The sequence below is a fragment of the Eublepharis macularius genome, chromosome 2 (genome assembly GCF_028583425.1).
Source record: "Eublepharis macularius isolate TG4126 chromosome 2, MPM_Emac_v1.0, whole genome shotgun sequence".
Classification (NCBI taxonomy): Eukaryota; Metazoa; Chordata; class Lepidosauria; order Squamata; family Eublepharidae; genus Eublepharis; species Eublepharis macularius.
In genome coordinates, this window is record NC_072791.1 from 17,021,442 (window position 1) to 17,038,069 (window position 16,628).

Consider the following 16,628-nt stretch of genomic DNA (forward strand, 5'->3'; position numbering starts at 1 on the left):
CGCTAAAGATGCTTCAAGAAGTTATTCAAAGAGAGATCCTAAACAGGTCTACTCAGAAGTCCCATTTTACTCAATGAATCTTATACCTAAGGAAGTGCTGTTAGGACCACAGCCTCGGTGCTCTGAGTTTGCCAGCGCTGATTACTATGATGAAAATTTGAACTTTCAAAATGGTGGTAAATAAACTGGATATCCGAAAAGGCAAAAAAAAATGCAGGAGGAAGGTCTGAGTTGGAGTTCTACAGGTGTTCATAAGAAAAACAGTTTTGGAGTTTGAATTTGGATAGAATGAGGTGGAGAGGTTTCGGAGCTGTGAGTTGACTGCAGGTAGAACGTGTAGGGGAGGCAGGTTCGGGGGAAGGCATTAGAGATTTGCTACCTGGCAAAGGACTGCATTTACTTCCAGTGTGCTCTGCATTTTTTAGATAAAGCAAATATGACAAAGGTAACAACAAATCCGTGTGCTCTCTCTCTCTCATTCAAAGGAAACAAAACCTGGTAATGTCGCCTTGCCTAAATATTTTCATATGATTCAAACCAGAAAATGCACAGCCATTAATGTCCTTCCTATGGATTACAAAATATCCTTTTGTCGAATAGCTCATGCTTGCAACACCTGGACCGGAAGAAGCAAAAACCAAACATTTTTGGCAGAAAACCAAAAGGATACTTCATTACAGCTCATTATTCCCAATAAAAAATGAACACTTCTCTCTCCTTTTTTTAAAAAAAGGACAATCACTGACTATCGATAGCTTCGATAGCCTGGTTTTTCTTTGTCCAGAAGCTCAGCTGTCAATAAAGCAGACTTTTCTGTACTCCCTAATACCTGGATGGCATCTTTTGGATAAGACCTTTGTAACGGAAGATCCAAAATTGCCACAGACATTTTCTTTCTGGTTTGTATTTATTTCCTACGCCACAGCAAGGCAGAAGAACACACACAATGGTTTGCTTATCACTACATTAAACCACTTGGTGAATGTATTGATTGTACTAAAACATTATACAGTTGCTTTTGCCTTTTAATGTGACGGTGACATCATCCAATAAGCATTTCAGGCTGTAGTTAAAGATTCACCACTGCGAGTACAAGAAAACCACCTGATTACTCACATACAAAGCAGTGACCACTTGGGACTGAAGTTTAACTGGACTCCTGTGAAAAGTACCTTTTACTCCTGTAAAAAGATTCCTATGTGGCTTGGTAGGTTAGAGATGCCCAAACATGATGAAATATGCTTTGAAAACTTAAGTTTCCATAAGAACGTAAGACCAGGGCTTTTTTTCAGGGGGAACGCAAGGGAACGGAGTTCCGGAACCTCTTGAAAATGGTCACATGGCTGGTGGCCCCGCCCCCTGATCTCCAGACAGAGGGGAGCTTAGATTGCCCTCCGCGCCGCTCGGTGGTGCGGAGGGCAATCTGAACTCCCCTCTGTCTGGAGATCAGGGGGCGGGGCCACCAGCCATGTGACCATTTTCAAGAGGTTCCGGAACTCCGTTCCCCTGCGTTCCCCCTGAAAAAAAGTCCTGCATAAGACCCATCCTGCTTGATCAGACCAGTGGTCCATCTAGTTATCCCACGATAGAACTCTCCTCTGTGAATAGATCTAATGCTCGAATCCCCCATAATAGATGTGCCTGCCACTTCTATGCTCCCTCAGACCATGGAAACCCCTTGTGCCACTGATCCTCCCAACAATGCGCAGGTACCAATATAATTTATCAATGTTTTTTTTTGTTGCAATACGTGACTCAGCATGCTTTGGACATTGGGGGGCGCTGCATGTCTCTCTCTCTCTCTCTCTCTGTTTGTTACTCTCTTGATAAGTAAGGTGCTTCTCTTTGTCTAAGGTGGGAATGCCTTCTGACTCCTTCTCTCTCTCCGCTTCCTTTGGGAGAGTTTTTTCTTTCTTTCTTCATAGCCTTCCAAAGGGAAGGATGTATTTTTCAGAGCTCCTGCTATGAAGGCCTCATCCACACACCCACATGTGGCCATGGGATAGGGCAAGTAATGCTTTAGATGAGGACTTTCTCTCGCAAGATATTGCTGTGAACGTTGGGGGAAAACGCTTCTGAATGGGTAACTCTGCTACCAAACGAAATATAACTATTTCTAATATTTTTAACCCACCCTTCCTGCAAAGAGCTCAGGATAGTTTAACGCCCCCCCCCCCATTTTATCCCTACCACATCCGTGTGAAGTGGGTTAGGCTAGCAGATAATGACTAGTCCATGGTCCTCTGCTGAGTTTCTAATACCCCTATCACCCCCATTTCCCCAATGTAGCCTGGGCTACAGGTGACAGGTGTGAAAGAATTCCTCAAGTATCATCACTTCTCCAAAAGTAAACCATTGCCCACCTCTGACTTTCTCGGTGGAACAAGCAGCATCCACCAAAAGGTGTACCATTGCCAACTCTGATTTACTTGGGGCGGGGGGTTGCTGGAAGCATGATCCAAAAACTGGATTCGAGAATGTGTATCTGAGTATTAGGTGAACTGTGCCCCCACTTATTTTAATCTCCAAAAGCCTCAGGGATATGAAGAAAAATGAATTAATGATTTGTGGTTTTGATTTTTAAGAATAAGGATATGGGATATTAAGAAGATGAGATATAGAAAAAAAAGATGTTAATTAGACCACAAGCTGATTGACACTAAAGAAGGAAGTGTTGTAGGCGAAAAAGTGTAATGGATTAACATGCTTACTATGCTTTTTACTGTTGTTTTTACTTTGTATGTAGGCCACTGTTAGCTCTTGATAGTTGTGTTTTTGTTATGTTTAACTTTCCTTCTTTGCTCTATCTTTTAACTTTTCTACAATAAAAATAAACAAAAGACTCAAAGATTAATAGTTTGGGAAACACTGTTTTAGGGAATGAGGAGCGCTATACAACATGGCACAAAAATAGCTCTCTCGATCTCCTTGGTAAGAAAAAACCTAGTTCACATCTGAACACATTAAGCTGCCGTATATGGAGTCAGACCCTTGGCCCTGTCTGCTCTGACCGGCAGCAGCTTTCCAGGGTCTCAGGCAGAGGTCTTTCACATCGCCTCCTAGCTAATCATCTTAGTTGGAGATGCCGGGGATTGTACCTGAGGCCTTCCGCATGCTGAGCATATATTCCACCACTGAACCACAGCCCTCCTCTCTAGTCTCCCATTGCTACAACTCAAGACTTTCTCCACCACTCTGCTGCCAAAGCTATTTGCTTCTTGTCATACCATCTGATGCCTTCCCCTTAATCCTCTACACTGGTAATATTCACCCAGTGGCCCTGGAACCCCATGTGGCTCTTTGGCATGCCACCTGTGGCTCTTCAGTGTACCATTTCCCAATATGGCTCCTGCCCCGCATGCTAGAGATTTAGGCCATTTCCTAGCAGAGCTTGTGGTTAGCAGATGGTTTGCACCTTGAAATAGCTGCAGTGACTTAGGGATGGGTCAACTGCTAGCTTTCCTGAGCCACAGGCCTCATGCCAGGGATAGAAGTCAAGGGTCAGTCCACTCCAACAAGCCCTCATTCTTCTCCACGGCCTCTGGTTGTAGTTATATGTTTAATATTAATGTTTGTATAAGTAGAAAAGATCCTTAAGGATAAGGATGTGTTGCTGGAGACCAAGATCAAGATAATTCGTACTATGGTACTCTCCATTACTATGTACGGATGTGAACGTTGGACAGTGAAGAAAGCTGAAAGAAAAGTGATTCATTTGAATTGTGCTGGGGGAGAGTTTGATAGATACCAAGCCTGAATTCTCCCTAGAATCTAAAACGACAAAACTGAAGCTATCATACTTTGGTGACATTGTGAGAAGACAAGACTCACTGGAAAAGACAATAATGCTAGGAAAGGTGGAAGGCAGAAAGAAAAGAGGAAGACATGAGATAGATTGACTTAATAAAGGAAGCTGTGGCCTTCAGTTTACAAGACCTGAGCAAGGCTATCAATGATAGGATATTATGGAGGGCATTCATTCATAGGGACATCATATGTTGGAAGTGACTTGATGGCACATAACATGTGTGTGTGTGTTGGATGAGGTAGTGGGATGCAGTCGTCCTGTGGCTGTTTTGGTTAATAGTAATCGCAAATGTAGCTCTTCACAAGCTGTGGATGAGGACCACTGCCCTACACTGTGCATGCCTAATTTTAAACTCCTTGGAAGAGAGCAAGAGTCCAGTAGCAACTATAAGATTAACAAAATTAGTGGTACGGTATGAGCTTTTGTGAGCCATAGCTCACTTCTTCAGATAGCTGAAAAAGTGAGCTGTTGATCTGAAGTAGCTTCTTCAATGTATCTGGGAGGTCCAGGTTCAAATCCCCACTCTGCCATGGAAGTTCACTGGGCAACTTTGGGCCAGTCACACCCTCTTAGCCTAACCTACCTCACAGGGTTGTTGTGAGGCCAAAATAGCAGAAAGTGAGGTGAGCTGCGTTGAATCCCAGTGGGGAGAAAGGTGAGATCTAATAGCAGCACAGCATTTTGAGAGCCAGTATACTGGAGTGGTTAGTGTCAGACTAGGATTTGCAAGATCCAGGTTCAAAACTCCACATGGAGTTTGAGCTAGTTACACTCTCTCGGCCTAACTTACCTCACAGGGTTGTTGTGAGGCAAAAATAGCAGAGAGTGATGCAAGCTGCTTGGGGAGAAAGGTGGTATATAGTTTATGAAGTAAATTTAAAAAAAAAACAGCACTGCCTTTTGAGAGCCAGTATAACATAGTTGTTAAGAGTGTCAGACTAGGAGACCCAGGTTCCAAACTCCACTCTGCCATGGAAGCTCTCTTGAGTGCCAAACTACAAGTGACGCCTGACACTAGTTGGACACTTGTCAGCTTCCCTCAAGTTTTGATGGGAAATGCAGGCATCCTGGTTTTACAGCTTGGCTCTCCATTACAGCTGCAAGATCAGGACACCTACATTTCTCATTAAAACTTGAGGGACGCTGACAAGTGTCCAACTAATGTCAGGCATCACCTATAGTTTGGCCCTCAGCAACTTTGGGCCAGTCACACCCTCTCAGCCTAACCTACCTCACAGGGTTGTTGCGAGGCCAAAATAGCAGCGAGTGAGGTGAGCAGCGTTGAAAGCCAATGGGGAGAGCAAGGCGATGTCTAATTTCTGAAGTAAAATAAATTGCTAGTACCTGGAAGGGCGGGGACGGGGGATAATCGTGCAACTTCCTCCTGTGCAGAAAGAGGCTTCAGCCCAGTCCACCCGTCTTAAGCGTCCTCTGAGGGGCAGGGGGCCTCTCCTCAGGCGCTCTCGCCCGCCTTCCTTCCTTCCCTCCGCCGCCCGTTCTCGGCGCGTCAAGCGCAGGGCTGCACAGCCGGCAACCGCGGAGCCACGGTCTTTGACGCTGCCTCCGCCCCGCGATGGAATCAATCGAGGACCTGGCGGTGGGGCCTTGCGCGGCCTCGCTGTACCTGCGGCCTCTGCGGCTCCGCTACCGCCAGGTAAGCCCGGCGGCCTCTTCGCCGGCACGGCAGCTGAGCCCGCGCCGCTTCCCGCCCTCCGAGGCCGGCGTGTGGCCTGGCTCTTCCCCAGGGGGAGAAGCGTGGGGAGGGGAAACCGAAACCGCCAGCTTGAGACTGCTGGGAAGGGGCCGCCGTCAGCCTGGAAGCCTTGCTGAGCTTTAGGGTTCAGCTTTTCTGCCTGCCTGCCTACCTAATTTCTGAGCCTAGAGTTCAGCAGCTTCTTTCTACCTAGCTACCTACCTACCGTCCTTTCTGAGCCTAGAGTTCAGGAGTTTCTACCTACCTACCTACCTAACTTTCTGAGTCTAGCCTTCAGCAGCTTCTTTCTTTCTTTCTTTCTTTCTTTCTTTCTTTCTTTCTTTCTTTCTTTCTTTCTTTCTTTCTTTCTTTCTTTCTTTCTTTCACCTACCTACATACCTACCTACCTCATTTATATCCTGCCTTTCTTCCCAATAGGGACCTAAAACAGCTCACATCATTCTTCCCTCCTCCATTTTTATATTTATAACAACCCTATAAGGGTGGAGATTGGTAGGGTTGCCAACCTTCAGGTGGTGGCTGGCAGTCTCCCATAATTACAGGTGACTTCCAGGCCGTATAGATCACTTCCCCTGGAAAAAATGGCTGCTTTGGAGGGTAGGCAGTACAGCATAATACCCCACTGAGGTCACTCTGCTCCCCAAATCCTGGCCTGTCCAGACTCCACCTCCCCAAATCTCCAGGAATTTCTCAACCTGGAGCTGGCAACTATAGCTGAGGGGGGAGAGGGAGAGGCTGGCCCAAGGTCACCCAGCAAGCTTCTGTGGCAAGGTGAAGATTCGAACTTGGAGCTCCCAGTTCCCAATCTCCAGTTGTTGGATTTTACCTCTTTTAACTTGTGGTCTGATTAATAATTCTCTGGAAGAAATTCTTCCCTATCTGATGCTAGATAGTGATTCAAATCTAACCTTGTGGGTTGCTAAATTTCTCTGTTGCATATTTTCCTTTAGAAGTTAATTTATTATTCTGCTAGTCATTGCTGAAGATCATTTGATCATAGGAGCTCTGAAAAGGAAAGGAAGGGAGGACGCCGTCTCCTACACTGTACTGGCTTTCAAGTATATATGTACTGGCACCTTTGTTTAAAAAGCCTGTCTCACGATTGTTTAATTTTGGATCCACTATCACTTTCCAAGCACTATGTATTTGTTTATTAAGTAAAAATTTATCAGGGCAGTGTACATTCTCTGCTTGTCCACAACAGCCCTGTCAAGTACGTGAGACACACAGAGAGAATAACTGGCCTAACGTCATCCGTTGAGTTTCGTGGCCTTGCAGAGAATTCGAACTTGGGTCTTCCAGATTCCAGTTTCATAGGCTAAATGCCATTATGATGAGGTAGGGCCGATGGCTGAGCGGTACAACATCTGCTTTATGTGCAGAAGGCCCAGGTTGAATCCCTTAGCTCTCAGCAGGTGTTGAATAACATCTTTTTCTGCCTGAGACCTTGGAGAGCTTCTGCCATTCAGAGTAGACAGTGCTGGCCTTGGCAGACCAATGCTGTGACTCAGTGGAAGGCCATTTCATGTGTGATAATCAAAAAGTAACCTCCCTCCCGCAACACACACAAATCTGCAATTTAGTAGCATTGTGGAACTGAATCTTTTTTACACTGCCTTTGATCCAAGAAGCTCAGGAGCATGTTCATAGTTCTCCACTTTATCTCTCGCAACAACCCTGTGAGGTACATGGGTTTAACAGCCAAGTAGCCCAAGGTCGCTCAAGAAGCTTCATGGCTGTGGGATTTTGAACCTGGGTTTGCCCAGTGCTGTCTGACTTTCTAACATCACTCTGACTCTCAGCTATCCCAAAACACAATTAAAAACAGCAGCACTCCAGACATAGTATTTTATTTCTGTAGGTGTATTTATGATAGATGCATGTGGTACGCAGGTCTCAGGCATACATATAAGATCTTCCAGCCTGCTAGCCATCAGTCAGTTCTTTAATATTAGACTTGATTCCTATTTGCTGTGTGTTAAGGGTCTGGAGAGAAAATCTGAAATTGAGCAATATAAAATAACTTTGCTGAAGTTGTTGCAAGTGGGGAGAAGGGGATGTTTAAAATCCCAAATCCCCCTCCCCAAATTCTGAATTCCTTCTAAGATTTGTAGATTGCCCCCTGGCTTAGTGGCTGTATGGCTCGCACTAAGAATGTCTTGTCTGTCTATCTTATTTTTATCTAGGGTTGCTACTTATCCACTGGAGGCAGGAGATTACCCGCCCCCCTCGACTGCTGTTGTCCACCCCTGTTCCAGCAGCTGGCTAGAGAGAGAAAAATTAAAAATCACTGTCACCTATTTTTATCCCATCCTTCTTCCAAAGAGCTGGTGGGGGGGCATCCTTGGATATCACTTCCCTTGTTTTATCCCCCATTTTATCCTGTGAGGTGGGTTGGGTCATAGGAAGGCAGCTGGCTAGCTTGGGATGACCCTGATCCAGGGTGTGGATTTGAACTTAGGCCTCCTTATCAGATGCCCTAATACACCACATTGGCTTTTGTCATGGGTGTGTCTAGAGAACATTTAATAATGATAATAACATTCAATTTCTATACCGCCCTTCAGGACATCTTAATGCCCACTCAGAGCAGTTTACAAAATGTGTTATTATTATTCTCATGACAATCACCCTGTGAGGTGGGTGAGGCTGAGAGAGCTCTGAGAGAACTGTGACTGACCTAAGGTCACCCAGCTGGCTTCAAGCGGAGGAGTGGGGACTCAAACCTGGCTCTCCAGATTAGAGTCCTGCCGCTCTTAACCACTACACCAAACTGGCTCTCTTTCTAATAGCAATACTTCCTTGCTGGACTGTCCATGTGTACAGTGGAATGGCTGTGCTCCGAGCTCACTTGGTCCTGATTTTGCTATCGGAGAGTCTGCCTGAAGTAGCTGGCAGTGACTGTCTTGTCGCAGTGCTCTGTAAGTACATCTCCATGTGCACAAGTTTTTGCTATGTGAGCAAGCACAGGTGCATTAATAACACGAATGGCTTCACTGGTTTTCGTTTTGTTTTCTCACCTTTGCATCAACGACTCCTGGCAACTAGACAAGAGATGGGGCCAGTACACTTCTGGCTGGGAAACAAATAGGTTTATTCCTGTTCTTGTGTATTCTTGGTGGGGACCAGCCTTGTCCCGACTTAACCCTTCTTAACCCACCTACTCTACCTCTCACAGTTTTGCTTTCCAAAGGAGAGGCTTCCACTAGAATCCACTCAGCATTTCCTCTGTGCCTGTTTTGAACTGCCAGTATTTTCGTACTGAAGATGCCTCTTCCTGCCCAGCCCGAGTTCCCTGTTGTGACTTAATTGCATCGCCTCAGAGCCTTTTTATGTTATGAAGTCCTCATGTCTACACCAGATCCTGTTAGTCAGACGTTCTCTAATGGCTACTTGTAAGCTTCCCCCAGGGTGCAAATAGCAGCTCACTGGGTTGGCAAAAAAGCACCCTTTCTCTGCATGCCGTGGCCCCAGTAATAATAACATAATAACATTCGATTTATATACTGCCCTTCCGGATGACTTAACACTCACTCAGAGCGATTTACAAAGTATGCTACTATTATCCCCACAACAAAACACCCTGTGAGGTGGGTGGGGCTGAGAGAGCTCTGAGAGAGCTGTGACTGACCCAAGGTCACCCAGCTGGCTTCAAGTGGAGGAGTGGGGAATCAAACCCGGCTCTCCAGATTAGAGTCCTGCCGCTCTTAACCACTACACCAAAGAGGCTCTCCAGTACCAATAGATCACATGCCCTGCAGGACACGAGGATTTTATAACATGTGAATCAGCCTTTACAGGTCCCGGCAACATCTCCTGGGCCTGCTTGCTATCTCGTCCCCCTCCCCCTTTTTTTTTTGCTCCTGGGGTGTCAGCTCTCAATTTAGCACAGTGGTGATAGGTTTTATCTCTGATGAGGAGTAGGTTGATCAAAGCTGACAGTTGCAATGGCTCAAGAATGAGACGTGATTCGTGAGGTTTGGTTCAAATCTCACCTCTCTGCCTTAGGCAAGCCACCCTGCCTCAGCATCCCTTCCCGGGCCCTGGCTGCATTACAGGACTAATAGCACTACCCTATCTTAGAGGACTGTCGCGTGAATTATGACAAGGTAATGCATCCATTGAACACCGAAATCACGACCGTTTTGTAGGAATGCTGAGCATTATTATTTTTGTTACTCCTCAGTAAATAACTGGACATTTTAACAGGAATGTTTTTAAGGCTGCAATCCTATGCGCCTTCATTTAAGAGTAAGCCCTATTGGAATTAACATGACTTAATCACAAACATGAATGCACAGTATTGGGCTGCATGTGTGGCATGGGACAGGATCAGAAGTAGATGTCTCCTGGCAGTTATGGTATCTGCAAAGAGGAAGAAATAAGGGAGATGTATGCCATCGTCTTGGAGTCACGTGGTTTGAGGTTGCATCTGAGTACTGACAACAGTATTGCATCATGCCGCAACTGTTTTATAATATTGCAGGGTTGCCAGCAGCTAATTTTTGACCCAAAGGACTGTGGTCTGTTTCAATGATTATTTCAAGTATTATCCTTCTTTTACTACCTGGTCTTCCACCCCTTGGTGGAGAATGCTGTCGAGTCATAACTGCCTTATGGCGACCCCCTACCCCTTACTACATCGTTTATAATACACCTTGCCGATTCCTGTTTGTTGTTTGCATTGTCTTTATTTCTGTACTGTGACGTTGTCGGAGTCCGTTGTCTTTATTCTGTAAGCCATCTTGAGTCTCAGAGGGAAAGGCGAGCTATAAATAAGTAGATAAATGTGTAATACTGAAATGCAAATTATTTTAGTGCTCTACTGGGGTAAGGCCATTTTTTTTTTAAAAAAAAGTGATAAATGCAGTTGCTGCTCATAACTTTTTGATGGAAAGTCGTCGTGCCCAGTGCCCCCAAAGTTTCCATCCAGCCGTCCCACCAATTTCCTTCATGTACCCTTTAGTCTCCCATGGCCTTTAGTGTCCTCTTCCCTGTCCTGTCTTCCATTCAGCTTCATCACCCCATTCCCTGCTTTCTCTATGCATCTAATCTTCTAGTCCATTCTCAGTTTCCCTAGCATCCCTGTCCCATTTCCTTTTCTGTTGGTCTCTGCAGTCTTTTTAATTCCCTTTCTAGATGGAGAGATCCCACTGCTAGCAATTCCTCTAATGTTCCAGCTATCTTCATTTCTCCACGGCCACGTTCCATTCCAATCAGCACACAATCCGTATGGTTACTCCCCTCCCTCCCACTGCTCAAAATTCTTATCACGTTTAAAGCGTTTTAAGACAGGCGACACAAATGTGGGCTGAGTTTGAGTTTGCCACCTGCAAAGTTACGTGGAGGTGTCTATCGCCATGTCTTTTGAAACGTGGTCATCTGTAAAAATAAAAACCAGACCTGCAGTGTTTGAGATGGCCTTTCTGATAACCCAAAAGAGCATTTCAGGAAATCCTCACCTTCCCACCTGATTACAAGTCATCCTTACGCTACTCTAAAGATGTATAATCAGAACTCACAGCTATAGGTTTGCAGTAACTAGTAGTATAATTACCCAGTACATTAAAAGTTATGGCATTACCGTTCAAAGCCTATAAAGCATCATCCCCTGAATGTAGGAAGCAAGGCATACTGTGCTGTTTGATCATTACTCCGAGCTTAGCTTTGGCGTCATGGATAACTTCCAACAATTGACAGGAAGTTCTACTTTTTAAAACCACAAGATTTCACTCTACTATATGTGGCCAGGCTAGCCTGATTTTGTTAGATCTGGGAACCTAAGCAGGGTCTGTCTTGGTTAATAATTGGATGAGAGACTTCCAAGGAGGACCAGGGTCACTATGCAGAGTCAGGCAATGGCAAACCACCTCTTGTATTGAAAACCCTGGCAAGGGTCCTGAAAAGTTGGGTGTGGCTTGACAGCGCTTTACATACACACATCACTAGCCTTCTGACCCTTTGCTAACCCCTTGCTCCCATTACACTATACCCGCCTTGTAGTTCCAGGTGAATGCTTGGAAGGGGTTAGTAGCAATGATTCCCCCAGGGAAGCAGCTGAGCAAGATATTACATGGCACAATCTTGCTTCTAGCCCTAAAACAGGAAGTTGAGTCACATGTATGGGGGAGGCACAGGTGAGTGGAGAGTACATACTTTGCACGTAATTCCCAGGTGCATTCCCCAGAATTTCCACAGAATTTCCTGCGTTCTTCACAAATCTGGGGTGGTTGTGATGGGAAAGAACTCTGCCTCAGGGCCCTGGAGAACTATTAACCTCCATAGACAATACTGGGTTAAGTTGGACCAATAACCTGTTTTAGTATACAAGTACCTTTAAATGTTTGCCGCCGCCCCCCAAAACAGAAAACCTCTGGCTTGCCGTTCATTTTAGACTTGTTCAGGGATAAACATTAACAAATCGTTACTATTCTTTTGAGAACTATTCAGTGGACATTTTAGTAGTAGTAGTAGTAGTAAGACTCACTTCTGAGGGCAGGTGGATTTCTGTGCTTCCCATATATTTTGTATTGCTGTTCTCCCAAAGCTGCAACTGGGCTGGGGCCAAGGAGCCTCTTCTCACAGCTGTTCCATTGGGCTTTGACTCAGTAGGTACTGAGTTTTGAGTTAGTAGGGTTTGGGGGGGGGGAGAAGGGGCGGATTGTTTTCATAAAGATCTTCTGCTAGCCCTAGAACTTTTGGGGGGGTAATTGTTCAGCTGAGTGAACCTTACAGATCTGAGTGATATGACGAAACAGTTGCTTGTTGGAATGTATTGTAATAATTAGCTGGAGGGCCAAACCGGGGGCGGGGGGGCAGAGTGTGTGTGGGGAGTTGTGTGGGAGGGGCTCCAGACTGCTCAAGTCAGAAATAACATAATTCCTGGTGCAACATGGAAGTAATGGGTTGTGCCAGGGGCCGATTGAGTAAAAATCAGCCCCATTTGGGGACCAATGATGTCATTCCTGGTGCGATGCGGGGCGCATGGGAGCACACTGGAGCTTTGCCCCCCCCCGCCTTCCCTTATCTTCTTTTCTTTATTTTCTTTTTTATCATTTTTTTTATTTAACAAAAGGGGGTACAGAAAAAAAAGGGTAAGAAGAGGAGGAAAGTCAAGACGAATATATGACTGTGTGCCTCAGAGATCGCTAAAATACCGAGTTCAAAAACCAAAACCTTTACCAATATTAAAATAGAGATTAATATAATTATTAATTAATTATTAAGCTTAACTAAGAGAGCCCCATGACGCAGTGCTAAGCTGCAGTACTGCATCCTGAGCTTTGCTCACGACCTGAGTTCGATCCCGGCGGAAGCCAGGTTCAGGTAGCCAGCTCAAGGTTGACTCAGCCTTCCATCCTTCCGAGGTCAGTAAAATTAGTACCCAGTTTCCTGGGAGTAAAGTGTAGATGACTGGAGAAGGCAATGGCAAACCACCCCGTAAAAACTCTGCCAAGAAAACGTCGCGATGCAACATCCCCCCATGGGTCAGTAATGACGTGGTGCTTGCACAGGGGACTACCTTTACCTTTAAGCTTAACTAGTATATATTTTCCATCTGTACTACGCAAGCACAATTCAAGACTATTCCTGCTTATTATTTAATATTAATAATAATAAAAAAGAACTTGTTATTTCATTATTACTCCATGCTATCTTTTTCCTTTTTAACAATAACAATTATTGGCAGTATCACTACTTGTTTCTTGATGCAGCTGATTACCATGACCTTTAATATAAATATGAGTTACTATAAGAGATTTTAACCTATTTCTATTCCTTACCTTGTACAAAAAGAAATTCTTATATCCCTTCTGCATCTCTTTACCTTGTGTTTATACTTTACTTCTCAATAAACATGTTAACTTTATACCAATATTTCCAAATTGTACAATCTATTTTACCAATTATTTACCTAAACTACCAATTATTTTTATATAATTGACCATCTTAAAATCAAATTATAAAATATATCAATGTACAATTGCTTTCCGATTTCCAGTTAAGACCTCATAAAATTGTATCCATTATAAACAAAATATCTTCCCCATTTCTCTTCAAATTTATTGATAGGTCTTCTATTGATATAATTCGTCAACTTTGCCATCACTGCATATTCTGACATTTTATGTAAAGTGAGATGGAAGTAGCAAGGGGGCTTACGAGCTCAAAGACTTTCTTGCTCACTTGTTTTTAACATCTGGATGCAGCCAAACAAATGTATTGGGGCACCATATGCTGTCGTAGACACACGGGCCACGTCATCAGATGCATGAACTATGTCCTCAGTTTGCAGAGACATAGACATGGGCAAGAGAAAGAAACTGGCAAAGAGAAACTGTAAACCGCAGTCACGAAATCATGAAATGCAAAAGGACAGGTCTGTTTCTATGCAATGCTCAAATGTAGTCAAGATAAACACCGACCATTTGCAATAATAGCGAATTGGTGATTGCACCATTTTACTGTTTTCTGGTAAAACTTAACTGTTACCATGTAGACTAGGAAACAAGTGGAACTTGATTGGCGTAGTATTTGTCTCTTTCCCCTCTCCTCTTTTAGTAGACCTACCCTGTAAATGTGAAACAGGACAGCTGTTTATCTAGAATCTCCGGGGCCAGATGTCAAGAGAGCGTCTTTGCCTTCAGTGGTCACAGGTCCATCAGGTGTGCATGCATTGTGCATCAGTGCAGAGCTGCAATGGGGGGAAAGTCACAGGTGGTGAAATTTTCTAAACCACTTTCTAGTCCACAAGCTCTGGGCCACACCATCCATCTTTCATTTGCACATTTGATGTACTGCCCCAGTATCTTTAACAAGAGCCTGTAACCAAGAAATTAAACATGTGAAGCTTTCCCCCCACAAATTTATCTTCATCAAAGTGTCTATGATTTAGGGTACTGATAAAAACACAGTGTTTACTTCCATTATGTGCCTTCAAGCAGTTTCTAACTTATGACGAGCCTATGAATTAACAACTTCCAAAACATCCTGTCATTAACAGTCTTGCTTAGATCTTGCAAACTGGAGGCTCTGGCTTCCTTTATTGAGTCAAGCCATCTCACAACTCTTCCTCTTTTCCTACTGCCGTCCACCTTTCCTAGCATTATTGACTTTTCCAGTGCGTTTTGTCTTTGAGTCATAATGTGAACAAAGTACAATAGCCTCAGTTTCATCATTTTAGCTTCTAGGGAGAATTGAAGCTTGATTTGATCTAGAACTCACTTACTTGTCTTTTTGGCAGTCCATGGTAAACATAAAAATCTCCTCCAGCACCACATATCAAATGAATAAATTTTCTTCCTGTCATCTTTTGTCGATATCCAACTTTCACCTCCATGCATAGTAATGGGGAATGCCATAGTATGAATTACCTTAAACTTGCTCCCCAGAGACACATCCTTGGCCTTTCCAAATCTGCCTCCTGATTTCTTGATTGCCGTCTCTCAATTGGTTGATGACTGAACCAAGGAATAGAAAATCTTTCCAATTTCTTCATTGTCAACCTTAAAATTGTGAAATTCTTTAGTCACTACATTTGTCTTCTTGATGTTCAGCTGTAATCCTTCTTTGTCACTTTCTCCTTTAACTTTCATCAGTAGTAGTTTCAAAACTTCACTATTTTATTTTATTATTTATTTTTATTTACGTCGTTTATAGTCTGCCTTTCTCACTGAGACTCAAGGCGGATTACACAGTAATATGTTGTCACCTGCATATCTCAGATTGTTAATGTTCCTCCCATCAATTTTCACTCCACCGTCATCTAAATCTAATCCAGTTTTCCTTATGATATGTTCTGCTTATAATCTGAACAGGTAGGAAGATAATAATTGCGCTCTTGCCTGAGCAGTCAGGACTAGTGGTGCATTTTTGTACTAAGTGCTGAAACAGTTGTGCAAATGCAGCTGAAACACTTGTTCACGTTTAACACTCGTGTCTTGCGCTTAGCATGTGACAGATTTGCTACTTTTCTTTGGAGGCTCTGTCCACCTTAAAATATCTAGCAAATAAGAATGTTTTGTGTCAGTTGTTGAGCTGGTATCAGCGTGATAATAACTTTTTCAATTAAAAAGCGTCTTCCCCAGTTTTGTCTCTTAAACATTGACCAAGGTCTGATTAATGCATTAACACTTGAGTTTAAACAAACTTTTAAAGATTTACTTTTCCTCCAGACAGAAGGCCTCTTAATGGTATACCAGTGTCATGAGCTCTGGTCGAAACAGTATTAATTATTTGCTTCAAGGTTTTTTCCCCTTGCTTGCTGGGTCAGAATCTTTTGAATGTTCCATACGGAGGCAGGGAGGGGAATCTTGGAGCCTGGGACGGAGCAGCTGGCCTGGACATGGGCTGATGCCCCAGTTGACAGGTTGTTGGATTAGAAAGAATATCAAAGGCAGCAAGCAAGATTAGGGATAAGTGAACATCTGACAGCAGTTTGCAGCAGGGGAGAACAGATGAGAAACAAAGGGAGTGGGGGGCTTGGGGTGGAGAGGAGAGGTGAGAAGGCCATGGGAAAAGTGTGGTGGCAATCGCCAAAGCTCCAGGTTGCTGCAGCTCATGAATAGGACAGGAAATGGGATTTGCAGGGACAGATGTGATGAGCATCGATGAATACATTATAGGCAAGAGCAGGGCGAAACTCCTCAAGGTGAGTGATGTTCTTTTCCGTGAATTGGTTAAATATAATTACGGGGGAAGCCTTGGCCTTCCATGAAGCTGAACTGGCGATGCACACCGCAGAAAGAGATTATGCACACTCTGATTTTGGCTGACTAGGCCTTTCAGCTGTTAAGGGCAGAGCAGGTGTTTTATCTGGATGCAAGAACAAAAGGCACGGAAGAGAGGCTGGATCTTAAGGGGAGCGTTTGGATGAGGGGCGATATGTAGCTTGTGATGTTGTTTGTTTCCTTTAGCCTTTGGCCCCAGTGCTGTGAACTTTCATAATTTGGAGAGGGAATATCTTGCTGGATTGCTTTTGCCATGCAAAGCAAAAAGCACAAGAAGTCTGGGGGGAGGGGGATGTTAGAACTGGGTCCCAAGGCAAAAGGGGACAGAGAGTTCTTGTGAATTTAAGAAGAATCTCGGCAGCTGGTTCATCTTTTC

At 44.1% G+C, this 16,628-nt stretch overlaps 1 protein-coding gene across 3 annotated transcripts in view; it reads left to right on the plus strand.

Annotated features, from left to right (window-relative positions):
* The first annotated feature begins 2,001 nt into the window (after positions 1-2,001).
* The window catches only part of NUDT14 (nudix hydrolase 14), a 77,618-nt gene continuing 62,991 nt past the window's right edge, over positions 2,002-16,628 (plus strand). Inside the window, exon 1 of one of the 3 annotated variants that reach the window (XM_054970177.1) lies at positions 2,002-2,083. Coding sequence is in view for 2 of the 3 variants with exons in the window: in XM_054970175.1 (XP_054826150.1) it covers positions 5,382-5,462 (81 nt within the window). In the remaining variant the exon portion in view is untranslated. Of the gene's footprint in view, positions 2,084-5,175; positions 5,463-15,936; positions 16,174-16,628 lie in introns of those variants that run through there. The other 2 variants (XM_054970175.1, XM_054970176.1) reach the window with 2 other exon arrangements.